General features: G+C 68.0%; 2 protein-coding genes and 1 non-coding gene across 6 annotated transcripts; 1 reads left to right on the top strand and 2 right to left on the bottom strand.

Annotated features, from left to right (window-relative positions):
• Positions 1,446-27,284, bottom strand: GPC1 (glypican 1). 2 transcript variants are annotated; one of them, XM_021075944.1, is made up of 9 exons: positions 26,792-27,284; positions 7,721-7,879; positions 4,922-5,313; positions 4,210-4,375; positions 3,456-3,586; positions 3,250-3,369; positions 3,039-3,172; positions 2,499-2,674; positions 1,446-2,138 (listed from the first exon to the last, which is right to left on the bottom strand). In XM_021075944.1, exons 1-9 carry the CDS (start codon positions 26,955-26,957, stop codon positions 1,903-1,905), a joined length of 1,680 nt encoding a protein of 559 aa, XP_020931603.1. In that variant the 5' UTR covers positions 26,958-27,284; the 3' UTR covers positions 1,446-1,902. The 2 variants fall into 2 exon arrangements, with proteins under 2 accessions (XP_020931603.1, XP_005654255.1); XM_005654198.3 differs by lacking the exon at positions 26,792-27,284 and adding an exon at positions 12,157-12,323.
• MIR149 (microRNA 149) lies at positions 10,306-10,381 on the bottom strand. The gene has a single exon (NR_038595.1). It is a non-coding gene; the product is annotated as a microRNA 149 (primary transcript).
• On the top strand, positions 13,888-21,359 carry LOC102160973. 3 transcript variants are annotated; one of them, XM_021075947.1, is made up of 2 exons: positions 13,888-14,008; positions 15,298-21,359. In XM_021075947.1, exon 2 carries the CDS (start codon positions 19,616-19,618, stop codon positions 20,666-20,668), a length of 1,053 nt encoding a protein of 350 aa, XP_020931606.1. In that variant the 5' UTR covers positions 13,888-14,008; positions 15,298-19,615; the 3' UTR covers positions 20,669-21,359. The 3 variants fall into 3 exon arrangements, with proteins under 3 accessions (XP_020931606.1, XP_020931605.1, XP_020931604.1); XM_021075946.1 differs by lacking the exon at positions 13,888-14,008 and adding an exon at positions 14,627-14,761; XM_021075945.1 differs by lacking the exon at positions 13,888-14,008 and having other exon boundaries at positions 15,288-15,471; positions 15,599-21,359.

The following is a 27,284-nucleotide window of genomic DNA, read 5'->3' as shown; positions in this document are numbered from 1 at the left end:
AATGGCCAGTGCCCAGGCGTGGCTGCAGGGCGCTTGGGGGACGAGGATGGGCTGGCAGCTTCCCTCAAGGATCATGGAGGACTCTGCCTGGGGAGGCCGGGGGCTGGGGCAGAAATCCTGGCTCTGTGAGACCCCAGGCGTGGCAGGTCTCTCCCTGGGGCACTGGGGCCGACTGGACCAGGATGTCCCTCCAGGCCTGGCCTCAGGATGGCGCCAGTCCCCACGCTCTGGCCTCTTGGGTGTCCCTGAGGCTACGTGGCAAGAACTGGTAACTAGGACCTTCTCAGGATACGTGTCAGGATGCATGTGTCCAGAGTACGGGGAAGAGTGGGTGGCAGGGGGACCCCGCTGGGGGCCACACTGCCAGGCACCATCCAAGCCCCCCCGACTTCCCAACTGACCCTAAGTCACAGCCCGCTGTGCGTGGCCCCTGCGCACACTTGCCACTGGGCCGGTCAAGGAGGAATCAGTGGCCACACACGGTCTCCAGCCTTTTATTCATACGAGGACCCGAAGAACACACGTCACCTGCCGACACGACGCTGCATGAGCACACAGCGGGCCTGGCTGCCGCCTGGCCAGTGACTGCGGCAGGGCTGCCCCTTCCAGAGATGCACGTAGGGTGGGGCTGGAGTGCAGGCTGCTTTGGGGCCGTCCTGGCCCATGGGTGGTCACTGCCCCAGGGCCCCCGAGAGTCCAGCTGGCCCTCACCCACAGGGAAGGAGGCTCCGGGCCCAGCCCCCTGCCCCACATAACAGGCTTATTATGGGGTGGGGGTGCCTCTGGGACTGGGCTGCCTCGTGGTGTGCAGGCGGGGGGCCCTGGACCCAACCTGTGGAAAAGGCCATAACCCGTGGCCAGGGGACTCCCAGCCCGTGAGGAAAAGCAAAGCAGGGCCGAGCAGGCTTCTTGGGGCCTGAGGCCCGGCGGGACCGCTGTCTCGGTCAGGGTCATGGCGGTGTGGAATCCCCCTGCCCTCGGGACCGCTCCCTCTCCCCAGGGCCTGCAGCTGGGAGGGCCCACCCAGAAGGAGGGCCCTGGGCCTGGGGAGGAGGCCTGGGCAGCCTGAGTGATCCTGGGGCCGGGGAGGTTGTCCGGGGGCCTTCCAAAGCTTTTTGGGAGGGGCTGAGGATGCAGCTCTCAGAAGAATGGAAGTGCTTGTCAACACGGGGGCTGGAAAAGCCCTGAACTGTCAAACCAGCAGCTGCTGGGGTCCGGGAAGGGACCCTGGGGTCCCACTGGCCTGCAGTGCCGGGTCTTGCTGGCCCTGAGCTAATGGTTCACCAGGGTCCCCTGCAGCCCTGGCCTTTGCCCTGAGCTGGGACCTAGGTCTGGGTCTGGGTGGGGACTCCAGGCAGGAGTCCTCCTGTGGGCGGTGGCCCAGCCCCACCCAGACGGGGCTGAGAGCAGAGCCCAGAGGCAGCTCTGGGGGTGGGGGTCAAGGGCTCATGCATAGGACCTTCTCAGGACCTGAGGGGAGGGTCTGGCTTTCAGACACCTGGAGCCCCAAGGGCCCCGGGGGCGGTGAGGAAGGCGTGGGCTCAGCTCCAGCAGGACACTGCTCCGCGCGGCCTCCTCACCAGCCTGGGTGCTGCTGCAATGGTGCAGGGAAGCTGGGGGGAGATGGCCACCAGCGACCCCGGGGTCCCTGAAATGCATGGCTTTTGGGGACACTGTTCCTGGCTGACCTGAGGGCCTCATACAAAATTAAAACCCAGGGTGGCAGGCAAAGCCAGGCCTGGGGGACCGGTGCCACCTCACCCTGCCCCAAGCACAGTCACAGAGCCGCGGTCCCTGGCTGTCCCTTCCTGTGCCGCCCCGGAGCCACTAGGGCGAGGAAGTTAAATATCGTCTGTTCTGAGTTTTGGCAAAGTCAGTCCTTGGCCTCGGCCTCAGGGGCAGTTACCGCCACCGGGGCCTGGATGCTGCGAGGACCAGGGCGAGGACAGGGAGGAGCAAGAGGCACAGGCAGGGCTGGGGGCAGCGCGCGGCCGAGGTCTTCTGGCCCTCCTGTTCCGACAGGCCGGGGAGGGCGTGGGTCAGGGTCGTCCGGGAGCTGGAGCTTTTCTTGCTGACCCTCCGGCCGCAGGCGTCGTCTGCGCAGCCATCGCCGCTGCCTGAGCCGCTGCCGTCATCACCTGGGGGGGAGAGGAGGTTCCGGCAGGCTGGCCCCGCCCCCGCAGGCTGGCCCCGCCCCGCCCCGGGGTGAAGAGGTGGTTCCGGCAGGCTGGCCCCGCCCCCGCCCCGCCCCCAACCTGGGAGGAGAGGCGGTTCCCGCAGACCCTCCCCATCCCGGGGAACCCGCGTGCAGCGCCCCAGTCCTGGTGCCGCGGCTCCACCCCGTCACAAGCACCCTGCCCCCACCGGGTCCACCAAGGCTGGATGGCGGGCCCGGCCAGGTCTCAACTGTGCTTGGGGACAAGGGCAGCAGTGGCGCCCTCAGAGCCCCTCCTGCACCCTTCCTGCTCTCGGCCCGAGTCTGCCCCCGCCGCTCTCACTGGCATCCTGGAAGTCCACGTCGTTGCCATTGTAGGCGCTGCGAAGGCGGTTGGTCATGATCTTGAGCTGCATGATCTGCTGGCGGACGGTCATGTCTGGCTTGGTGACGTCCACCTCCACCTCGGGGTTGTTGATCTGGTTGGCCAGGCCATCGCCCATCACCTCGGGGAGGTACCTGGAGGCCAGGAGGGCAGGCCCTGGGTCACTGCCCTGTTCCCTGCAAATGGGCACCCGCTCCTCACCCCCACATGAGGGAGGTGGCAAGCTGGAGACCCCCGGTGGTCTTCAGGAGCGGACAGGAGCCCACGCAGGCCCCACCGCAGTGGAGCGTGGATGCAGTGAGCATGATGCGAGCTGTTAACTGCAGCCAAGGGCGAGGATTCGGCCCTCATCCCAGCTCTGTGTCCTGCTGCGTCCCTCGTCAGACGTCAGACATGGCCCTGGGCACACAGCGCCGGGCACCACGGGCCAGATGTGGGACCCAACAGAGACCTCAGAAGAGGCATGGCCTGTGGCCAGTGGGGGAGGGGAGCACCTACCGGCCCTTGGCCACCCCGTTCCAACAGCGGTCGTCACTGGCTGAGCTCATGGCCAACTTCTCACTGCACAGCATCCCTGGGAGGCTGATCCAGAAGTCCTGGGCATCTCGGAGCTGGGCCTTGGCTTCGGGGACCTGCGGGGCAGCAGTCAGGCCACCAGGCACCCTGGCCCAGCCTGCCTGTCCCTCCCCGCCCACCCAGGGCCACTCACCAGCTTCTGCAGCGTGCCCGAGGGTGGCTTCTCCTGCAGTGCCAGCTTGCCCCGGCGCCGCTTCTCCTCAGGCCCCGGGCCCTGGGGGTTCACCTTGGGGTTCCCGCAGCCCTGGATGACCTGGGGGAGAACGCAGGGGTTCTGGAAGGGCGCCAGACCATATCTGGGGCGACCCGCCCCTCCCCACGACACCCTCCTGCCCGCACCTTGGCCGTGAGTGTGTCCTTGTTGTCCTGGAGGGCGTTGATGGCCTCTGCCAGCCACAAGTGCACGCTGCCAATGACGTTCTCCGCACCCGTCGGGCCCCAGAACTTGTCAGTGATGAGCACCATGGAGTCTGGCCCGGGCACACACACAGGGCAATTCATACGTGTGCGCGTTGGCTCACGCGCGTGCTGTCCGTGCACACGTCAGTTCGTGTGAGAGACGGAAGCATGTCGGCTAGCTTCAGGCCAGCCCATACACACGTTAGCGCGTGTGCCTGTTGGCACAGGTGTATGCTAAGCACGTGTATCTAAGCTTCCACCTGTCTTGGCACAAACATACTTGGCCCACCTGGCGCATGTCACCACACATGTAAGTTTTCACGGTGGCTCGTGTCACGCCATCACCTGTGCACATCAGCGCGTGTTTCAGCATATGCGCGTGTGCTGGGCTGTGTCAGCTCATTAGTACTTACACGCGTTGGCATATGTGCTTGGTGAGCCACCTCACATCAGCACACGCTAGCTCATGCACAGGCTGACCTGCCGTGTGTCATGTGCTGGCATGTACGCACGCTGCAGCACTCGCTCAGTGGGAACGGACAGGGGCTGTGACCCCACAGGGCTCCCTCGTGGGCAGCTGCCCAAGTCACACTCCAATCCCGTCCCTCAGCCCCAGGGACCATGGCTCCAGAGGACAAGCCCAGCTTCACCCCCACCTCCACCCCAGCAGGCAGAGGTGGCAGCGGGGGCTCACCCAGAAGGTTCCTCCACTCTGCGTCCAGGTCGGCCTGGTTGGCCAGGCATCCCTTGAGCACGTTGCGGCAGTAGTCCGGGCAGGGCCGGGCGCCAGGGACCCCCAGGCAGTGCGCGCAGTACACCAGCTTCATGACGGCCCTTGAGCACTCAGGGCCCAAGGGCACCTGCGGAGCCAGGGTAGCCTGAGCTGAACCCGCAGCAGGTTGCCAGCCGCGCGCAAGGAGCCCAGTGTGGGGCCCTGGATGAAAGTCAGGACACCTCGGTTCTGCGCAGACCGCAGTGGAACCTTGGCCTGACGCTGGCCCTTCTTGGGGCCCCGTCTCCTCTCAGGTGACCAAGCAGGCCCGCCGGGGATGCGGGCACCCAGCCAAATAACCAACCGCTCGCGTCACAGAGCCACGACTCCCCGGAACGTGGCGGTCACACGCCCTCCCAGAAAAGTGGGAATACCACCCACCATGCAGATGAGGAGACGGAGGCTGGGCTGGGGGTGACCTGCCAAGGACCCCGGTTGAAGGGGGAGGTGGCGCACAGCGGGCTGCAGGGGTCTGACGGGAGCTGCCCGGGGGCGGGGGGGGGGGGCAACAGCCACCCCGCCCCCTCCCCGCGGCAGCCTGGGGGGCGCATCCGCCGCCCCCAGCGGTGGCTCCCCACCAGCCGCAGGCCCGGCCCTTCCCGCCCCGCCCACCGTCCGGGGCCCAGGGGCGCACCTGGGACACCTTGCGGACCACGTCGCCGGCCACGCCCAGGCCCTGCACGAAGGCGCGCGCCGCCACGAAGGCGCGGGTGGCGCGCAGGCGCAGCTCGCGCGGGGCCTCCCCGAAGGGCCGCAGCGCCTCGGCCTGCTTGCCCAGGCAGTCCAGGTAGTCGTCGGGCAGCAGCAGCTGGGGGTGCAGCTGCCGGAAGAGGCGCTCGAGCAGGCGGGCCCAGAACTCGGCCAGCGTCTCCTCCAGGTGCAGGTTGGCGCCGCGGTAGTAGAGGCGCAGCTCGGCGTACAGGTCCCGGAAGGCCTTGGCGCTCTGCGTGTACAGCTCTCCGAAGGCGCCGGGGAAGGCCTCCTGCAGCGTCCGCTCCGAGTCGTTCAGCAGGCGCTGGAAGTGATCTGCGCGCGGAGAGGCGGGCATCAGGCCTGGGGGGGGGGGCTCCTGCCCACCCCTATGTGCTGCGACAGCCCAGCGGGCACTCGGAGGAGGGGGGGGCTCCTCCCGGAGCCACAGACGCTCTGAGGCTCATCAGAGCCTGCACGCGCCCAGGATGCCCCCACGGGCCTCCTGAGACCTCCGCCTCCTGGCCCAGTATCCCTTCCGAGCGGGGCTCTGGGCAGGGGGCAAGCAGTGCCTCAGCGCCCCACCCGACCGCCTGGGAAGGGGCTCCGTGCGAGGGCGGGAGGGCCCTCTGAATGGGGGTGGGACCCCTGCCCCTGTCACCCAGCCAGCCCCTCTGCCCCGGGGACATCTCGGGTCATCCTGCAGACCCCCCACCCTGCCCATCTCTGAGGCTCTCCTGGGCTTCCTGCTTCCACCCCCACAAATCCTCTGGTTCTGGAAGCTGCCTGCCTGGAGAGGCCCTCCCTTGGCCCTTGGGACATGCCAGAGTCTGGGATGTGAGTGTGGGCAGCAGACCCTGCGATGTGGGGCAAATGTGCCCCTGAGCCCACGGGCTGAGGGCCAGACACTGCCCACCCCTTTCAGCAGGGAGACTGTGGGGTAACCACTTGGAGTCTGTGGCCACCCCTCCCCACGCAGGCCGAATCGCGGTGTCCCCAGGACATGGAGCCAGGTGGGCTTTGCTGAGGAACGGTGGCCATCAGGCCTGCGGCCAAGGCCCGGGGCGGTAGGGCTGGCTGGGGCTGTGCTCCTGCCGCCCCCCAGGTGGGAACTGCGGGAAGGAGTGGACAGGTCCAGGCCCTGGCCCAGCGGCCACAGTGGAGTCCTGGTTCCTGGTCCCCTCCTAGCCTCTCCCCCACAGGGCAGTCTGGGCTCAGTCACTAGCCTGGCAGCACACCCAGGTCAGCCCCCGGCCCCATCTCCTTCCTGAGCACGGTCCTGCTCCCAGCCCGGCCCCTGGCGGCCCACCCTGGAGGCTGCGAGTGCTCGTGGTGAGAGAGCCTGGGCCCAGAGTCCTGGAACAAGCCGCCGAGGCCCCACTAGATAGACTCAGGCCCCACGGGCACTTCAGACCAAGGCTGCGAGACCCCCTGCTGCTGGTGGCCCTGGGAGGGCTGCTCCCGAGGCTCAGAGAGGGCCTGGGCAGGCACGACAGTGGGTGTGGCAGGTGGAGCTCCCAGGGGTGGGCACAGGTGGGCCTGGAACGGGATAGGGAGCTGCTTTTCAGACAAGTTAGCCTCCCAAATGGATGTGTGTTTATATGCCAGGCAGGAGGGCATGGACATGAGAAAGCTGGCGCCTTCTGGGGGGCAGTGGGGGGCCAGCTGCAGGGCACAGACCACAGGACAGGCCTGAGTGGAGGAGACACAGCCCTGTCACAGCCCAGAAGAGGCAGGATGACGGGGGAGGGAGAGGAGAGTGACAGGGACAGGCATGTGGGTGGCATGATGGGGAGGGGGCCGAAGGGACCGGGTGTGACAGGGAGCAGGTGGGGCAGGAGCTGCAGGTCTCAGTGCCGTCGGGGAGAGGCCAGGATGCAGGGGCGAGGGGCAGGCTCCCCACACACAGGACAGACCCAGGAGAGGGCACCAGAAGGTCTGCCCACGTCCCGCCCACCCCTCCCCAGGTGGCTGGGGAAGGCTTGCTCTGAGTGTCATCACTGGAGGAACAGGGACGGTCCCGCTGACCCAACGGGCACAGGGTAGGTGCCAGTGAATGGGGGGCTCCCCGACCTCCTGTCCCCGGGGCAGGGCCCCACCGCCCTGGGAGCCCTCGAGGTGTACTGTGTGGGCAGGGGTCCAAGAGCTGACATCTGCGGGCCTCAGGTGCCCACTCTCCCCACCAGCTCTGCCTGGGCGCCTGCTCCCTCCACCGAGACCTTGGGCTTGCATGGCAGCTCAGGCACTTCCTGGGGAACCCTCCCCGAGGTGCCCCCGTAAGCGTCTCTACCTCGTCCCACCATGCTAGCCAGGGGCCTGACACGAGCCCGGCAAGGGCTGGGGATAAAGGACTCAAACAGCTGCTGCCCTGGAGGCTCAGGGGCCCCAACTCCTCTGCCCCCCGCACCAGCACTCGGCAGCCCTGGCCTCTGTCCTGAGCCCAGACCTCTGCCCTCACGCCGAACTCCCTGGCTCAGCGCCACTTGGTGGCCAACTCGAGGCCTGTTCCTGGCAGGTGCTCAGCAGAGCTCCAGGTGGGCAGATGGTCCCCTCCGAGGGGCTGCGGACAGGCTGGGCCTCCCCAGATGTGCACGCCACAGAGTGGACCAGGAGGCCCTCAGATGACTCTGGAGTCACGGATCCCCTGCTGGGGCCTGCACACTCCCGTGTCCCCAAATCCCAGGCCCTGCCACCAGGTGCCTAGCTCCCCGGCCAGCACTCTGCCATCCCTGAGCCCACTCACCGTCGAAGCCCCGCAGCTGGCTGGTGAGGGTGGCCTGCAAGGCTCGGCTGCTGTCCAGGAGGGCGGTCTCCAGCTCGGCCCGGCTGCGGTTGGCCAGGTTTTCCTCCATCTCGCTGGTGCAGCAGGTGTAGCCCTGGGGGCAGATCCGCAGGTGCTCACCTGTGGGGAGGGGCGGGCGTGAGGGAGAGGAGGGGGCGGGAGGCAGGGGGCCTGGGCACCAGGAGGAGGCACCTCCTGCCTGGTGCGGGTGTGTCTCCCGCACAGAGTGGGCGCGGGCGGCAGAGCCCGGGAGGGGCTGCCTGGGGAGGGTGGGGCTTGGGGTGGGCAGGGCAGGCCTCAGGCCGGGCGGGCCGGGCTGGGAGCCTGGTGCTGGGGTGCGGCGGGCTGGGCCCAGGGCTGGGAAGTGGGATGTCACTCCACCAGTCCTCCCAGCCCCAGCTGCCACTCCATACACGGGAGGACGGCGGCGTCCCAGGGGCTGAGTGGCTCCACCACCTGAACCTCAGTGCGGAGTGGCCTCGGGTCCTTGGATGGGGTGGGGGTGTGTGTGTGTCCTTGGAAGGGGCAGGGTGTGTGTGTGTGTGTGTGTGTGTGTGGACGGGGCTGGGGGTGTGTGTGTGTCTTGACGGGGGGGGGGGGTGTGTGTGTGTGCCAGACTCGAGGAGGTTCCAGGCCTGCAGTCCTGGGCCTAGGCTGGGGACAGGGAGAGGGACACTGAGGGGCAGGACAGCCCCAGCCTCCGCCCCCACTGGCCCGGGGCGGTCACCCACTGATGACAGCAGCCCCTGCCGACAGGGCTGTGCGGGCCCGCGGGCGAGGCCCACCCCATGAGGTCAGAACCTGGACACCAGTCTGCGAGGGCCCTGCTGCGAGCCCCGCCCTACCAGCAGGACACCCCTGTGCCCCCAAAGCCCCCGGCAGCACCTCTGAAGATGTGCTGGCGCCAGCTCTGAGGGGGTGCTGTGACCCCATGTTACAGACCAGGACACCGAGGGTGGCAGAGGCCAGGCTTCTTGCCCAAGTTACCCAGTGAGGGGCGAGTGGCCCATCTCAGTACCTCGCCCCCGACGGGGCGGCTTCACAGCCCTGCCCCCGCCCACCAGGCCCAGGCCCCGCAGGCCAACACCCCGCCTCTAGGGGGCGCAGGAGGCCCCCCCATGCCTGCCTGGGCTGGGCTCGGAGTGGGGTGGAGGCAGGCTCTGCCGGGTTGGGGTCGAGGGCCACCCGGTGCGACTGGCACGGCTGTGGGGCGGGGGTCAGGGTGTCCTGAGGGTGGGATGCAGGGTGGGCAGAGCCCAGGAGGGGTGGGGGGGGCTGAGTCAGTCGGGCTGGGTTAACCCCTTGGAGCCTGTGGGTGGCTGGGCACCTTCCTCTCCGGCATCCCAGATGCACAGCCCGGGCGGGTGGACAAGGGGAGAGGACACAGTTGCAGTGCGGCTCGTCCAGGGCTCTGTGCCCATCAACGTAACAGCGAGGAGAGGGCGGCGGTGCCACAGGCGGCGGGGGAGGCAGGGCGGAGGGCAGAGGCGGGAAGAATACCCCTCCCCCCCTTTTCCACACAAACCTGCGGCGCCCCCAGCCCACCCCGCGTCTCCTTCCCCAGGTGTGCTCGCTCTCAGCCCCCTCCGTCCTCCCGCCGGGGCCTCCCGCCTCCACCCCCAGGGTTGCACGTCCGTGGAGTCGCCACTCCCAGCCCTGGGCCCTGGAAAAGATGCAAGCACGCTCCCCCACCTTGAGACAGGAGTGACCTTGGTGGACACAGGGGAGCTCATGTGCCCTGGAGAAGCCCCCGGCCTTCTGGGCTGGGGCGGCCAGGCCTTTCTGGCCAGATGCAGCCTCATGGGAACCAGCTGGGGGCGAGGGACAGTGCCTGGCTCCTCAGGGCAGTGTAAGGAGCAGGCACCGATGCAGAGAGAGCTAGGACACCACCACGTCCCCAGACTGTTCTCTCAGCTGCCTCCACACTCTGGCCTGCCGCTCTGGACGGTCGCCAGCAGGGGCAGCACAGGAGCAGGACGGGGCTCCTCTGCCAGGGGCCCAGCTGGCAGGCAGGGCAGCTATGAGTCCTGGATGCTGGAGGCCCTGCAGGGGGCTGTGTGCACCCAACCCCGAGGGACCTGAGCCCTGTCCCCGGAAGCCTCCCCTTCAGCAGGGTCCGGGAGACACTTGGTGAGGCCCTTCCTCTGCTGCTCGGGACCACCAGGCGGTAGTGGTGCTAGGGGTGGGGGTTGGGGGTGCTGCAGGTGCCAGCCTGGGGCTCCCAGGTGACACCCGGGGCTCAGCTGCGACGGGCACCCAGGCCAGGCTGGCTGGGTCACAGGGCAGCAGTAGGCAGGCTGCCCTCCCTCTGGACCCCTCCAGGCTCCCCAGTCGACCCAGCCCCCTCCCCACACCTGCCATTGCTGCGGACAGGACAGAGGTGAGGACAACACACCCAGGAGACAGCGGGCGCTCCTTGGACACTGTCAGCCCACCCACTGCTCACAGCTGGGCGCGGGCCCCACCCCAGCAGCCTCCCTACAGCAGCCCCCACCGCCGCCTGGCCACCTCGTCCAGCCAGCCCGGTGACCTGCGCTGTTCCGTTCGCCCCAGCACAGCCCCCGTCCCTCCCTCCCTCCTCGGACACACACGGGAGTGAAGACACGGAGCCAGAGCCTGGGCGCCGGCCTCAGGCCCCGGGCAGGCTGGGCCGAGGCGCCCTGAGCCCGCTGCAGGGCAGACGCAGTGGCCCGTGCTAGTCCGTGGGCACAGCACAGGGGCTTTGAGCTCCCTTTTGCCGGCACTGGCCCAGCTCCGCCTGGGCCCACAGGTCCTCTGTTGGTCCTGGACATCCTCTGGGCAGAGGTGGGTTCTGTAGGGCACCCCTGCACTTCCGGAAAAGCAAGCCTGCTGCCCTCATCTAAACCAGGAGAAGGGGTGAGCTCCCTGACCCTGAAAGTGGTCAAGGCAGATTCCTCTCTTATCATTCCAAACCTCCACCCCAAACCCCCACCTCTTCCCAGCGGAACAGCCTGAGAAAGGCGGCTGCTCAGGCCAAGTGGGAGGGAAAGCCCATCTTAGAGCTGCCAGGCCCATCCCGCCTGTAACCCTCCCCCAGACCCTTGCGCCCCCCCACTGGGAGGCTTCATCAGCCTGTCCCCTCTTCCTTCTGACCCCTCCCATCCGCGCTGAGGCTGCTCCCCCGCTGGCCAGGGACCATGCTTCCTTTCCTCCTCAGTCCACTGCTGCTTTTTTCTGTAGCTGACTACATCCTTCTAGAACCTTCCCTTCCCTCAGCCTTTGGGACACCCCCCCTCGTGGCCCCAGGTTTGTGGAAGGAAGAGGGGAGCGCTGTTCATTTCATGGCAGTTTCTCCCCCAACCGCAGTCCCTTTAGCGGGCTCCTCCCTGCTCCGCCCCTAAGTCCCATCTCCAAACCCTCGGCTCCCCCCCAGGTGAAAGCGCCTGCCCTCCTCCCTAAGCCGGCAGCAGTCCCTCCCCTCGCTGGGCGGCCTCTCCTCCACGTTCAGACCTCCCGGGGCCACCCCACGCCCGTTTCCCTCCACTAAGTCCCAACACCCCTGTGCCTTAACTGTCTTTAAGGCTCACACCCCCGGCCACCTGCTGACACAGCCGCAGCTTCCAGCCCGCCCGAAGACACAAGCAGCCTCTTTCTTAATGGCGTCCCCACCCAGCAGCCACCCCGACTGGCTCTGTCACCCCAAAGCGCTGGCCCAAGACCCCCATCCCAGCAGTGATTCCCTCTCCGGTGCTGGACGCAGACTCATCCGTCCGGGCCCCACCTGGCAGCGGCTCCTGACTAGTGGCCCTGGAGCACTCCCCCCCCCAGACTGCAGAGGGAAGATGGCGCCGTGCCAAGCCCATCTCTCCAGAAGCTTCTGCTGCTCACGCAGGAGTGCGAAGACTGCCCGCTCAACTTGCCTTTAAAGCCACATCCCAGATGCTCTGCAGCAACCCAGCCAGCCGCCCCTAGAATACTCCTGCTGATTCAGTGTGGACAGTTGGCCTCACCGGCCTCCCTGGACCATGCTGGAACTTGGCTATGGGGACACTTGCAGGGACTGTGGCCTCCAAAACACAGGGGGGAGGGCTGGGTGCTTCCCCACCCTCCCCTCTACTCAATTCTGGACCCCAGCAGGCCTGTGGGCCGAGTGGGGGACGTGCAGAGGGCTTTCCCCAAGCAATGGACCCTTCTCTGGAGCCCACCCCTGTTCCTGGACCCCATCCAGCTCTAGGGGACCGCAGGACCCTCCTGACATGTCCCGCAGCCTGTTGAGGGGGGGGCACTGGACAAATAAGCTCAGGTTCCGGGGGCACCGCCCACAGCCCAAGCTCCACACCTTCCTTTCTCATCCCGTCCCTCGCCGCCCTGCCCCCTACTCGAACGAAGAAGCCCTGCCCCCCGGCCAGTCCCTGGGGAGGGTCGCTCCCGAGCACCTGGAGTCCATCGGGGGCAGCCGCAGACCCACTTTCCAGCGCCATCCTCTCCGCTTGCGAACACGGCACAAGCCCCGTACCCCCACCCACCGCCCTCGGGGGCCGCTCCTCTACCCCGACCGACAGCCCTAAGCCCCTCCACCATCCCAGCCACATGACAGCGTCACCAAGGCGTCCCTCTGCAGCTGCCGCAGAGCCTCCGTCAAGCACGGGGACCCGAAACCGAGCGGGTGTCGCAGCCGACACCTCCGCGCCGGGTGGGAGGGGTCCCGCCCGGGGGGCTGCGTCGCTGATAAAGGCCGAGTGCCAGGCGGCAGTCGCTGCCGGCCGGGGCTGGAGGGCCGCATGCTGCGGGGCCGGAGCCGGAGCCGGCGCGCGAGGGTCTGGCTGCGCGGCCGCGCTCTGGGCGCAGCGAGGAGGGGGCGCTGGCGCAGTGGGCGCGGCGTTGCGGAGGGGAGGGGGGCCGCGCCGTCGGGGGCTGCGGCAGGCGAGCGGGGAGAGGAGGAGGGCGACGCGATTGGCGGGCAAGGGGCTGCCGCAGTGGGTGCGGCAGCCCGGGCGGGGGCGGCAGGAGGGGGCTCGCAGGGGCTGCCGCAGGCGAGGGAGGGGGAGGGCTCCGACGGACTCGGAAGGGGGGCAGCGGCAGGAGAAGGGGGTGCAGAGGAAGAGATGGGGGTGGGGAGGGGCGGTAGGACCCCTGCGGGGACACAGCCGCAGAGGGACATGGGAATGGGGTGAAGGTGGGAACTGATGGCGAGGAGGAGAGGTGGAGGGGCGCCGGGGTCGCTGAGGATGGGGAGGTCGATGGGGTGGCCATGCGAGTGGCGCCGGGGCTCACGAGGGGAAGCGGGGGGAGACGTGGACGGGGAAGCAGGCAGGGCTTGCGGTGAGGCGGAGGGCTGGGTAGGATGGACCGAGGTGGGGCTCTGGCGGCGGGGAGGGACGACAGGGTTGGAGAAGAGGATGGCCGGGAGGACGGAGTGGAGGTGGGGCTGGCGCGCCTGCGGATGGGGATGTGGGGGACCGAGAGAGATGGAGATGGGTATAGGTCTGCCGGCGGCCCGGGGTCACCCGGCCTGGATCCCAGCTCCGTGGATGCCACACGGGCGGTAGCCCGACACCCCTTCTCGGCGGCGGCTCCAGCGGCGGCGTCCCCAGCTGCGGTGGTGGCGGCGGCGGCGCTGAGGGTCCGGCCAGGCGGTGCGCGCGACTCTGGGTGCATGGGGGTCTAGGGGTCGGCGGGGGAAAGGCAGAGCAGGATCCGGCTGGAAGGGGCTGGGAGGCGAGAGGAAAAGCAGCGGGACCGGCTGGAGGGTTCCGCAGCCGCAGCCCGTGGCAGCACCGCAGCCGCACTGTCGCGCACGGTGGAGGGCGGCGGCTCCCGGCGCGGGGACGCGCCTCCTCCCGCAGCCCCCGCCCCGCTGCGCTCAGCACCGCCCCCGTCTCCCAGGAAACCGCGGCGACCGCCCCGCACCCCTTCCGCCGCCAGCTCCCGGCCCCTCAGGGGCACCCAGCTCCCGCGCATCCAGCGGCCCGGTGCCCACTCGCTGCCCGCAGGCTCTTCCCTCCCTGCGCTGCGGGGTGCTGCTCCCATCTCCAGGGGAGGGAGGACGGGCCTGGGGGTCGGTGCGCAGGGCAGTCAGCCCCCACCCCAGAACAGTGATGGGGTTTTCAGGTCTCTTCCCCGAGAAGGAGAGTGGCTGCTCCGTGCCTGAGCGTCTCCGCCCCCGACAATGACCAGATCCCTACTGCTGTCTGGGCACTCGAAGGCCACCGTCAGGCCCCGTATCTTCCACCTGTCTCCTCCAGCCCCCCTGGCTCTCACCTCAGTGACCTGGGCCTCCATCCTGAGGTGCTGTGATCTGCTTTCCCTTAGGAAGCCCCACCTGCCCCCACCTCCTCCTGGGTCACCCCCCATACGGAGCCCTCCCGACCTCCTAGGCCATCGTGGACCCACCAATCCCTCCACTCCCTGGAGCCCTGGTCCTTGCCTCCGCCTGCCTGCCAGACCCACTGGAGAAAACACCCACTCAGGCCACCCTCCCCGAGGCGCACTGATCCCGTGTCCCCACTCGGGTGGCCTGCGCATGGGGACACGGAGAGCCAGCCAGACAGGAAGCTCGTGAGCGCAGTGCCCTCTCCAAGGCAGCCCACAACACCTATGGCCCCCCCAAAGGGGGGTTCACCAGGTTACTCCCAAGGCTGCTCTCTGCTGCCAGGGTCCTGCTGGGGGCCCCCTTGAGCAGGCTGCACTGCTGCTGGGCACCAGGTTTGGGGGGGCCTTGGTGAGGCGGTGGGTCCCACGGGATGTGGGCCTGGAAACAGCTCTGGCCGAGAGGCCAGGGCCCCTCCAACTGACCTCTGCACTGTGCTTCAGCATGCATGGTTCAGGCTGTGGCTTCAGAACACATCTGGGACGAGGGGACCCTGGGTTTGTGTCTGCTGCACCTGTGACCGATGCCTGGCTTGCAGCACAGGGAGCGAGGTGCTCCCCAGAAGCCTCACCTTCCAGGCCAAGTCAGCCCTGCTGTCTCAGCCTTGGCCCAAGCCAAGCTGCAGAGGGCGCTCACCAGGACTCTGCATCCTGGTCCCTGACCGTGGCCAGGTGGGCACTCCCGGCCTCTGTACAGCTCTCCCATCCAGCCTGCCTGGCCGGCCAACCTCCGGGGCAGGGGGCAGCCCAGGAGATGGACCGGTGCTGCCCCCAGGCCTGTCCCCTGGGGAGATCCTGGGAGATGCTGCACCCGGTTCCCCACAAAGACCCAGCGCAGGCCTGGCCTTCCCCCCCACCCCCACCCCAGGAATGGCAAAGAGGCCGTGGGCACAGACTCTCGGCCGGGCCAGAACACAGAGCAGAGCCCTGGGGGCCACTGAGGGGGCCTGCGGGTCCCAGGCCCACACTCAGCAATGGCCCTGTAAACTCCAAGGGCCGAGCAGACGAATGGGAAGGAGCAGAGGGGCTCAGCTGCTCACCCCGACCCCACCACTCCTCAGGGCGCCTGGCAGCTCCCTCCAGGGTCATGGCCACCCCTGCGGGCTTCCGGCTCTGACCCGGCCGCTTCCACCAGCCCCTCAAGCTCACACACCCTTCCGCCTTGCCCAGCCCTCTCACAAGGCCCGCTCACCTCTCCCTTCCCCCAGGAAGCCTTCCAGGTACCTCTGGCCAAGGCCCCCGCCCAGCCCGTGACCTCCCCGACAAGCCACCCTTCCCGATAGGAGTTGAGCTGCTGTGCCTGCTGGCGGGAGCCCTCTCTTCTCTGGCGCCCTGCCTGGCACCCACGCCGGACCCTGCGCTCAGGAACAGCTGTGTCTCAGGTAACCCTACGCGGCAGCTTTGCAGAGACACGGTCCCACACCGGTCCCACACCGTCTGGGCCCTGGGGAATCTCCCGCCTCCCCCTCCCCTGGAAAACCAGCACCTCCCCCGACTTTCTTCCCGCAGGAGGCGGCAAGACAGCCGTGTGCCAGTGCTGGGCGGGTGATTTCCCAGCCCTCGACGGCTCCCCGGCCGCCTCCCCGATGAGATGGGTCGCCGCCACTTCCGGATCTGAGCATCATTTAATCTTCCTACCAACCACTCCCTCCCATCCTATGCGGGGAGCCGGAGTGACAGGCCAAGGCACTGGCTCGGGGCGCTGCAGGGGCCGCGGCAGAACCTCCCCGCCTCTGCGGAGTCCAGTCCCAGGGGAATTCCTGAGCAGGAGGGCGGAGGCCCAGGCAGGAGCAGACACGCTCCGCCACCAAGCAAGCTGCAGACAAGCCGCAGGGCTCTGGGCGGTCGCAGGGGGGATGTTCCCGGCCCTGACCCAGCAGGCCGCCCAGGCAGCGCCTCCTCCCGCCCCGCCCCAGCCCCGCAGGCAGGTACAGTTCAGGACACGGTTGAATGTGTGCTTCAGATCAACGGCACTGCTTTTCAGGGTAAGTCTGTGCCCCAAAGAACTGAAAGCAGGGCCACGTCCACCCTGGCCACAGCAGCCCGTGTCTGCTGACGGGTGAGCGGATAAAGCAAACGCGGCCCATCCGCCGTGGGACACTATCCAGCCGCGGGGCATAACTGGGCCCCGACGCGCCACACGGCGGAGGGACCCTGGGAGCGTGATGCTGGGGGCAGAAGCCCGTCTCCAAAGACAAATCCCGCCGTGACGCTGCTGAAACGAGGTCCCCAGAGGCGTCACATGTGTGAAGCCGGACAGGACAATGGTGATGGCCAGGGACTGACGAGGGGGAGGGGCGCGGAGAAGGAAGAGCTGGGCAGACGGACGGTGGGGAGAGTTTGCACAACCGTGTGCGTGTACCTCACGCCGCCGAACGTACACTCAGAAATCGTGGGAACAGTCCACGTTACGACACGCACTTTGCCACCAAAAGAGCACGTGACCCCCCGCCCCAGTATCTGCAACCCACAAACTAAATACGTGGACTTAGTTTAAATACTCACACGGAAACACCCATGTGTTGTTTATCTGAAATTAAAATATTCAGGACAGATGCTACACAATTATTAAGTATCTGAAATGCCAATTTAACTGGGTCACCAGTGGTTTTGCAGCTAAATCGGGCCGCCCTTTCACGCGGGGTGTGGGGAGAAGCCTGCCTGAGCCCCCTGCCCCCGGCCAAGCACATTCGTCTCGTCTCGGGGGCTCCCTGGCGGAGGACCTCAGACCCTGCCCGGCCAGCGGCAGGAGGGGAGAGGCAGGTGTGGACGGCCCCAGCTTCCTGCAGGTCCCAGACCTCGCTACCTGGTTTATGGGAAGATGAATTACCCCCACCTTACAGGCGGGAAGATCGAGGCTCGGAGGTGCTGGGACGTGCTAGCGTCTCAGACCTGTGGCCCAAGGCTGCTCTCCTCCCCCTGGCCTGAGCACCGCCCTGTGGTCACTGAAGGCGAGGAGATGAAGGAGAAACTTGGGCCCCACCAATAGCCCCGGTCTGGCCTCCTGGAAGTGGGGGGGGCTCATCCCAGCCAGGCCTGGCCACCCTGTTGGCCTGCACTGTTCCACATGCCCAGGAGCTGCTGAGACCTGGGGCAGTCAGGTTCCTGGAGCAGACAGCTCCATCGCCAGAAAGGGGACAGAGGGACAGTGAGAGGCCCCACGTGACATGGCCAAGGAGAAGCCCCTTCTGATACAGGCTGCCGGGCCCCCAGGCCAGTCATGGGCTGACCATGAGTCGGGTCCTGATGGCACCGTCTCCGTGCCCATCCGATCTCTCTGGCAGTGCCGCAGGGCCTTCCGCACCTCTTGTCTGGAAGCCAGTTGCCACCTTCCGCGGGCATCCCTAGCCCCCCTGATGGCGGCCCGGTCCTGTGCAGGGAAAGTGCTCCCTCCTCATGGCCTGCCCCTCCCGGAGCGGCCTGCAGCTGACCCTGCCCGCAATTCCTAGCTCCTCAGGAGCAGGGCTAGCCAAGCGGGAGCTCGGACACCCCGAAAGCAGTGGCGATGACGGGGAGCCCCTTCCCTCCAGCCTAGACCCCTCAGTCCCCAGCGTGGGCCCAGGGCCTGGCTGTAACCGGCTGGCCTCCCCCCCGCAACGGACACGCTCCCCTGCAGCTGCCCCTGGAGAGAGGACGAGGGGCTCTCCCCACCAGGCACTCCCCCGAGGCGATGCCTCAACACACAGCATGACCCCTGCTGCCTCCTGCTGAGCAGCCCATGACAGAACCCACCACTCCGAGGGGCAGGCAGTGCGCCCAGCTCCATTTTACAAAGAGGATTCTGAGGCACAGAGAGGGTCAGTAACTGGCCCAAGATCACACAGCAAGTGAACATGGAGCCGGACTTGAGCCCTGGCAGGATGGCGGGGTCCGGGAGACCAGGTTTTGGCTTCTGCTAGGGCCTTACCTCTTTCCTAAGACACTGGCCACTGATTCAAAAGATGCTGGCCTTGGGCCTGGAGACTGGCCTTGCCCATCAGCCCACGGTCGGTACCCTCCTCTGCATGAGGCCCCGTCTCCCTCCTCCTCGGGCTGCAAACTCTAGACAGCCAGGGGGTCCACCCGAGGCAGAGTCCAGCAAGGGCAGCGCAGGACCCTCAAGCCAGGAGGGGCACTGTGGCCGAGGAGGGATGGGGTGAGGCGGCCACGGTTCCCAGGGAGAGGCGCACGTGGGCCCCAGGGAGGCTGCAAACCACCAGCACGCGTCTAAACCCGCGTTGCTCCTCTGTGCTTACAAACGTGCCACGCAGTCACTGCGGCCAGCAAAGCCGCAGCTCACGGGAGGCCTCCGACTCTCCGCGTGGGCAGCACCGTGGCTGCGCTCCGGCTCCCGGGACAGCGCCCGGCACACGGGAGGCACTCAAGGACCCACCTGCCGACTCGGCCTCCTCTCTGTCCCCATCACCCCCACCCGCAGGCCCTGGGGGGCAGCCCCGAGCTCCGCCAGCCCCCTCGCAACGCTAAGGGGCTTAGCTTGCAGCCCCCAGGCCTTCTCTCCTCGGAGCCCCGGGCCCCTTGGCGGTAGGTTGAAAGCTTCGCGAAATAACATTTACAAAGGCGACACTTCTGCGGAGGGTCACGCGGGAGGCCAGGAGCAGCCAACGCAGCATCCCAAGACAGGCGTGCGGGCGGCGCCCCGCGCTTCCCTCCGAGTGTCTTGCAGGCCTGGTGCCTGCCGGCATCTCAGTGGAAACAGTCCGTCCAGCCATTCGCTAGGAGTGTAGAGGACAGGAAACTCAGCCGTTTCTGCGGGTGACCAAGTCCCCAATTCTAGCATACCACTGTCGCCTTGTACACAGGGAGAAGAAATGCTCGGTTCTGGTTCCAGGTTCGCAAGAAAGGAGACGTAATGTTTTTTCTCAGCCAAGTTCATGACCTCCCTGATTTCTGGGAACTGCCTGGCCTCACTCGTGCACCCCAGCTAAGGACCCCAGCCTCAAATGACCTGCCTGCACCCCCCTTGTGTCCGCTGCCCTGGAAGGCTGTTCTGGCCCGGAGCAGAGGGCTGACCCTCCCCTCAGCTCCCTCGGCCCCGGCTCTGTCCTGCCTGGAGCTCTGGTTCCTATGCTTCTCCTGCGGTGCGATGGCGTTTCTGGAAGCCACCTCCTACCTGTGCTGGAGTGTCCTGCTCTTCCCCAGGTCCTGGCCCTCCTGACCCCAGCCCTAAACACTGTGACAACTGAAAATCCCCCCCCCCCCGGACCTGCTCCTGGTTGGGAACCTGCCTTACCCTGGGGGGGCGGTGGTCAGGGCGTGTCTGACCTGCAGCCACCCCACAAGGTCCCCGGGCCTCAAATATACAGTGATGGGAGGTGACAGTCACTCGAAGAGGAGGACGCAAGGTGCCTGGAGTGTCCTGGAGGCAGCACTGCCAGCTGGGAGAGGGGTCAGGGCTGCATGTTTTAAGAGCTTCTCCCTTTAAAACAGCTCTGTGGGTCCGGTGTGTCCCAAGCTCCATGGCAACGGGAGGCGGGAGTGAAGCCTGAGCCAACCCTGCGGCATCGTTTGTGTCCCCAAGGCCTGCAGATGGTCACGGGTGGGTGGGGTGTGCTCCCCAGGGCCCCAGAGCCGCTGATGGGCACTTGGGGCCCCAGACACTTGAGGACGCACTCAGGCGTCACACGTGGTCCACCCAGGGCCCCAAGGACCAAGGACGCTCTGAGACACAGGGACGGGCCCAGATGGCCGCCCTCTGGTTCCGACAGTGGTCCTCCGTGTTTGAAGGTGTGCACGGGCCACAGACCGCCACAGCTCCCAGTGCCGATGGTGACTCTGGAAACGTCCCTGCCCGGGGCACAGGGCCACGGTCGCTGCCGGGAGCACCTGTCTGGGGCTGTCTTTCCTCACAACTGGTGGGAGGCGTGCGCGCTCGCGCGTGCTCTGTCCTGGGCTGGCCTCAGCCCTGCCGTCCAATCACGTGGCCAGTGCCTCCAGAAAGGGCCACGCGGATGTCCCCCCTCCCCACCCCAGGGCTCCAATGAGGCAGAATCGCTTGGCCTCGCCCCTGACCTGCTCGTTCTGGGGCAGCCCTCCCAACGGTTGTCACCAGGACCCTGGGCCGACACCTGGTGCACACCTGGGCCAGGGCGGCACAGGGGCGGGGGCAGAAGCCACTCGAGGGACAGGGCTCTGAGCCCTGGGGACACTTTCTGGGACCCAGCCAGTTTCCGCATCCGCACACTAAGTGGTTGGACCAGACGGCACTCCGCCTGCCCTGCAGATACCCCAGTTCTGCCCACTCTGGGCGTCAGGGGCCAAAGCCAGAGGCCAGGGCGTGGCTGGAGGAGGCAGGGCCTCGGCGGGCTCTTGGGCACCGCAGGTGGGTGGTGGGTGGGGAACGGTAAGGGGGGGGGAGCCCAGAGGCTCCAGCAGGGCTCTCCTTACCAGCCTGTGCCAGGTCATCTGGCTGTGGTCACCTCATCCACCTGCAGGGCCCTGGAGCTCAGCCACACCAGACACCCCCAAGCTGACGGGAGACTGCCTGCGGTGCGGCCTGTCTCCCGGGCCGGCCGCGGGTTTTCATCTCTCCCTTCCCTGCAGCCCAGGCCTCGGGCGGGTCTACAAACTGCCAGAGCCTGAGGTCAGGGCGGTGGCAAGGGACCAGTGCCAAGGAGCCCCCGGGGCTGCCCTGTCATGCAGCCCAGTTCCAGAACCTAGGGAGCGCGGAGCACAAGCGAGTGGCCAGCGCTCGCTGTGTCCCCACTTGGGAGCCTCCCCCTTGCAGATGGGGACCCTGAGGCTGCCACTGAGTCACGACCCTTCCACTAGAGGCCCGTACCAAGGGTCTGAAGGCTGGCCCTTTCCCGCCCACCTGGCAGACTGCTCGTCAGAACCAGGGCCCCGGGCCCACGAGCAGGGCGCTGGCCTGGGGGACAAGGACTACAGCCCCACAAACAGCGCGGGGCCGGGACCTGAGGCCTCCTGAGAAGCTGGGGAGCAAGAGGGGGCGAGGAGTGGGCGAGGGAGGGTCTGACACCCACCCGCACTCCATCCCCGAGGCCCCCGAGCCTGTGGCAGGGCTCTGTCCTGGGACGTGCCACCCTCTGGGTGGGGGGCACCCGAGTGAGGAACAGATGCAAGAGGCCGCCCCCGTTACGGGGTGAACCCTGTGGCCTGGCTCAGAGTCCCAACCCCAAGACCTCAGGAGGTGAGCGCCTGTGAGTGTGGGGTCTTCGCAGATGGAAGGGGTGGGCCCCTAACTTGAGGGGACAGGTGCCCTCATTTCCAAACATGAAATGTGGCGGCAGACGGCACACGAGGTGACCTCCTCACAAAGATGAACCCACAGACCACACGTCAAGGACCGCCTGCACCCCCCAGAGGCCGGGAGACCCTGGACCAGCTTCCCTCTCAGGGTCTCAGGAGGAACCAGACAGGTGACACCTTCACCACCCACGCCCAGCCTCTGAACTGTGGGACAGTAAACCCCCGCAGTGCAGCCACCCAGCCAGCAGCACCTGGGCGGGCAGCCCTGGGAGGCAGGTACACTCCTGACCCTCCTGTGCCCGGCCCAGCCTGACACATGCCCAGACCTGGGAGCACCCAGACTGTGGGTGCACCAGGGGACGCCCGGAAGCTGAGCAGCAGGGCCACGTCCCTGGGGGACGCAGGTGCCGGGCGTGTGGAGTGGACTGGGGAAGGGGAGACCGCAGGCATGCGGGGCCTACTCGGGATGCCAGGGCTCCCGCTGGGAGAGCAGCTGTGGGCCCCTCACAGAGCCCTGGGGCCCCCAGGACCAAGAAGAGCCAAGGAAGCTGGAGGCCCCGGGCCTGCCCCCACCCCCGCAGCTGGGGAGGGGCTCGGGCCTGGAGTGGGAGGCAGGCTGCTGTCCCCCTTGCCCCGCCAGCAGGGCTGTCCCCGCCCAGGAGACTTCAGGCCGCTCAGAGCACCTGCCCAGGCCTGTTCCTAGACAAACGGGCCATGAAGGCTGCCAGGCAGCACGGGGTGGGTGGCCCTGGGCTGGAGGCCCCAGCCCCCGAGCCCATGTCCTTTCTCGGATGTGGGTAATGACCTGACCCCTCTGGGCCGTACTGACGGCTGGACATGCTGGTGCCAGACAAGCGGATGTGAAGCCCGGGCCGCCTTGGGCTGGTCTGAAACCCTCCTGAACCAAGCCAGGCCTCGGGAGGTGGGTCTGGCTGCCAGGGGAGGGGTCTGGCCTCGCTGCACCTGGGCGTGGCCCGATTCCAGCGTGGCCCCTCTCCTGGCCTGTCTCCCTGTCTAGGACCAGCCAGGCCCTGGTGCCAGCCCCCTGTGCTCTCCTCCTGGCTCTGAAGCCCACCTGCTGCATGGCCGGTGTGTCCCCAGCCCCTCTCCCAGGAGGCCTCCGTGGCCCCGCAGGCCTGTCCACCATGGCCTGCACCGCCGTAATCAGGGCCAGCATGGAGCCAGTTACCAACGGAACAGCCTGCCTCGACCCCTGGGCTCACCCACCCCCGGGCAGGGCATCTGTCCATGACTCCAGGGGGACCTGGCCGGGCCTGGTGCTGGGGACATGCCGGGGGGTTCCTGGGACCAGCCAGCAGCACACAGCTGGGCCACCCAATTCATGCCCCAGGAACAGCCCTCCCCCACAGGCTGAGTGGCCTGCACTGGACAGGCATCCGGCCCAGGCCCCCTGGAAGGCTGAGTCACGGGCAGCCCATCAGGATGGGGGCAGGGAGCCCACGGGGTTCACCGGGAGGGGCGGTTCCCACTGACAGAAGTCCTAACCCAGCCTGAGAAACGGCACCCAGGACGAGGAGCGTGGACGGGCCAAGGCGGGCAGCGGGTGGCCCATCAGGGCCTGGGCCTCGAGGTCCCATTTCGGCCTCTAGGCTGGGATGGCACGAGGCTCCTAGGAACCCAGAGCCGCCCAGCCATTAATGCCACAGGCTTTGGGGTCCCCGTGCTCCCCGTGGCTGGTGCCCCGAGAAAGCTGTGAGCTCCTCTGGGCCTGCTACCCACCTGGAAGTCAGGTCTAGAGAGCCCGCCTCACCTGCGGCACCACGACAAGGGAGTCTGGGTCATGACAAGGGCTCCCGGGGGCCGGACACCACCCCCCGAAGGGGTCCGCACGGGCCTGGGGGGAGGATGGGGCCTGAGGCCACCCTCACGGCGCCCGGTGTCCGCACACTCCTGCTCCTGCAGCCTTTGGCGTGGCCGTGAGCCCTGCCCTGTCACTGTGAAGAGGCAGGGGCCCAGGCAGGCCAGGTGACAGGAGGCCGTCCACCCCTCGGAGGAGCACAGTGGCGTGTCCGGCACGGAGGCTCCAGCAAGGGCCTGGCACTGCGTGGAGCAGGTGGCCCTGCCGGCTCCCGGCTCCCCTGGGCCCACCCCGTCCCTGCGCTGTGGCTGACGAAACCTCGGCAGCCCCAACGGTGGAGGGAGGGGGTGGCAGCGCAGATGGAGGCTGGGGGCCACCCGGGGACCCATGGGGCTCCCGCCTTCCGAGCAGGACAGGGTACCAGACCAGGGGGATCTGGGGACGGGCTGTGTGCCACGTGGCTTCGAGAACCTGGCTGAGGGACAGGCTCCGGGAGGGTCTCCCAGCCTCCACAGGACGCGCAGAGAAGCAATGGTTTCTGCTGAGAGGCCCGGGGCTGGTGCTCGGGGCGGAGGGGGGGGACAGCGCTAGGTGGGGCCTGGTCCTCGGTCGGGGCTCCACGGCAGCTGGCGTCCAGGAGCAGAGGGGCTGCCTGCCAGGCCTTGTTACGCCGACAGCCCCAGGAGCCCCTCTGACCTCCAACCCCCAGTGCCAGGTGCCCCAACCCCTCCTCTGCCCAGGCCTCCGTCTTCCTCCGCCCCTCCCCCTACACGGCCTGGCATGAGGCGGGACACGTATGGCTCCCCCAGTAAGAGCTGACTGAGAACCCGCTTTGTGCCAGGAAGCAGGCCACGTTCTGAGGCGACCCCAGAGGGGGGTCTCTGCCCCAGGACCTCGGTGGGGGTCAGAGGGATACGCAACAAACCAGGTCAAGGGTCAGCAGGCCCAGCAGGTGCTCAGGATACATCTGGGGACCAGAAGCAACCCCACAGGCAGAGGCAGGAAAACGGCCAGTGTGCATGTGTGTGTGGGTGAGAGAGAGAGAGGGAGAGAGAGAGAGAGAGGGAGAGAGAAAGAGGGAGAGAGAGAAGGAGAGAGAGAGATGGAGAGAGAGAGGGAGGGAGAGAGATGGAGAGAGGGAAAGAGGGAGGGGGGGAAGCAGCAGGGGCTGGGTCTTTCCCCAGCTCGGCCAGCCTCCGGGGTGGGCTTGGCCCTCACTTTCCGTGCGGTGCTCTGGCTGGAGGGAGGTGACCTGAGGTGTGTGGCCTCCGTGGCCTGCCCACTGCAGCCTCCCAGGCCGCCTCACTGTAAAATGGGCCGTCTGCTGCCTTCACCACCGCCAGGCCTGGCCAGCCATCCAAAAAACTGCTCCAAGTCCTGAAGGGGAGCCCCGCGCGCGGGGACGGGTCGTCTTTCATGAGCCCACCCTGGTGCCACTCCGTGGGGCAGGCAGAGGTGGAAAGACCACCCTGAGACCAGGGCCGCCCTCCCTCCCAGCCGCCACCCCCGCAGCTGGCCCAGGCCGGACTCTCACCCCGCGTCCACCCCTAGGGGTCCCCGTGCTGGAGAGGAGCGGCCGCTGGGCCTGCAGCAGCGAGGCGGGGAGGCCGGGCTCCCTAGAGCAGTGTGCCACCGCGGGGCCACCAGAGGGCGCGCCGTCCACGGAGGCCAAGCCGAGCTGCCCAGCGCAGGAGGGCACGGGACTGGCCACTGCCTGGGAGGTCACCCTGCTTCCTTCACCCACGTGGGGCTGGCCCGCTCCTCGGTGCCTGGACCGGGCAAGGTGCTCTCGAATTCAGCTGTTCATGGGGGGGGGTGCAGCCAGAGGGGAGAGCAGCTCCCCAGAAGCCCCTGGAGCAGGGGTGAGGGGGCCACGGGGCCCGGGCAGGGACGGTGCGCAGTCCAGGCTGGGGTGGGGGTGTGTGTGTGTGCGTGTGTGGCCCTCGAAGCCCTGGCTGGCGTGATGCTTGGGCCACTGCTGGGCAGCCAAACTCCCAGCCGGCTGAGCAGCACCGCGCCCCCCCATATCTCACCCACAGCAAAGCGTCTCGCTGGTCCTGGGTCCCTAACCCGCAGCACCCTCCAACCCAAGGGGGCCAGGGCCCAGCGTCCCTGCCAGCCCCACGTCACTTTCTCCAGCCTGCCCTGCTCTAGCCCAGCCCTTGGCGGCCGCCCAAACTCAGCCGCTCTGTCTCAGCCTAAGTGGGACAGAGGCCTGGGGATGCCATCGAGTTTAGGGGGCCGAGTGGGAGCGGGCGTCTGAAGGAGGGCTGTGGGGTCCAGGGGACCCTGGGGGAGTGCTGTCCGAGATCAGGGTGGGTGGGGCAGCTGGGCAGCTGCTCAGCAGCCCGCAGACCCCCGGGTCCAGGAGAGATTCACCGGAAAGGCCAGGGGTCCCCCAGCTCCTCTGTGGGGCTGAGTGGGGGAGGGGCAGGAATCGAACTGTGCAGGGGGCCTCACGCTTGCCTCGGGCACCCAGATGTGCCCACCAGACCTGTCCCCTGGGAGGGTGGCAGCCCTAAAGACAGGGCTCAGTCAGCAGAGGCGCAGGAAGGCCTGCGCGGGGGGGGCCTTGAGAGGAAGTTTCTCTGGAGCCTCAGGCAGTGGGCTGTCCAGGAATCTCTTAAGGCGCCTGCCGTGGGTTCTGCCCTTCTGGGGGCAGGGGTCCAGGGCCTGATTGTCCCCCTGCCCCGACCCCCATTCTCCAGCAAGGCATGGCCATGGACCTGCCCCTCACACTCCTCTCATCCAGAATCCCTGTGGCCATGGTCATTCCATGTCCCCCGTGTCACCACTTGAGGGTAGCCCTGCCACCACCCCCAGTTTGGGAGGAGTCAGTCCCTCAGGGCAGGAACCTGGTCCGCTCTCGTCCACTGAGTCCCAGGCACCCTGCACAGACGCGCAGATCTAGTGTGCTTCTGGACATGTTTGCAGTTTGAGCAAGAAGCCTGGGGGGGTTTGAGAAATTCTTAGGACACTGTGCCCCACCCCCTCCCCTCGCTTCTGTCCCTAAAGCTCCTCAGAGGCCCGCAGGGAGGGTGTGGGCAGGACTGCAGGCAGCTGCAGGGCTGAGGCCGCCTGGGACGGCGATGTTCTTACAAAGAAATGACATGGCCCCTGGGCGGGATCCAAGGCGCCGACCACCTGCAGCTGGACTCCCCGCCGGAGGCGCCCGGAGTGCCAGGCAAGCACAAGTTCCTCGGCAGGGATCCCTGCGAGCCGGCGTTCCGCTCCCGGTGGCAGAGGTCGTGCCCCTCCGCCTTCTCCCCCCGCTCCCGCCCCACCAGCGCCCAGCTCGCTCCCCACCTCGCCGGCGCCCAGGCTGCCTTAGCTGCAGACCCCGGGAACCCCCGGCGCGACCCGAGGCGCTTCCCGGAGAGGCCCTCACAGCCGGTGGGAGTCCGTCGCCCGTGGCCACCGCCAGCTGCCCCCCGACAGCCGGCCCCGCCGCTCAGTCCTGCCTGCCCGGGAGGACGCGCCGAGCTGGGGACCGCCCGGTCCACTGCCCGGCGAGGACAGCCCCGCCGGGAAGGGGCCGGGGTGCGTGTTGGGGGCGCGGGGACCATCGAGAGGTGCCGCGGAGACTTGGGCGGAGGGAGGGCGGCGGGGGGCGGATCAGCGCGGAGCGGGAGAGAGGAGGGGGCGCAGGGGAGCCCCGGGCGCGCCGGGTCACTCACCCGAGATCTCCGCCTGGGGCACGTCGCTCAGGCTGAAGCCCTTGGCCCCGTAGATCTGGCGGACTTCGCCGCAGCTCCGACTCTTGCTGGCAGGGTCCCCGCGAGCGCAGGCGGCCAGCGCGGCGGCCGCGCACAGCAGCCACCAGCCTCGGGCCCGGAGCTCCATGGCGGGGCCGGCGGCGCCCCCGGCCGGGCCCGCGCAGCCCCGGCCCGCGAAGGGCAGAGCCAAGGTCCCGGCGCACTCGGCTCGCGGTCCAGAGGCGCCGGCCGCAGGGGAGGAGGAGACAACAAAAGCCGGCGGCGGCGGGGCGCGGGGCGCGCGGGGCGCGAGGACCGGCCGCTCGCTCGGGCGGCCCAGAGCGCGGCGGGCGAGCGCGCAGTCCCGGCCCGGCCCCTCGGCGGCCCGGGAGAGGGGCGGGGAGGGGCGCGCGGGGCGGGGCGGGGCGCGCGGGGCGGGGCGGGGCGCGGCGCGGCGCGGCGCGGGGGCGCGATC

This window comes from Sus scrofa, chromosome 15 (genome assembly GCF_000003025.6).
Source record: "Sus scrofa isolate TJ Tabasco breed Duroc chromosome 15, Sscrofa11.1, whole genome shotgun sequence".
NCBI classification, from domain to species: Eukaryota; Metazoa; Chordata; class Mammalia; order Artiodactyla; family Suidae; genus Sus; species Sus scrofa.
This window is presented reverse-complemented; position numbering and strand designations above follow the sequence as displayed.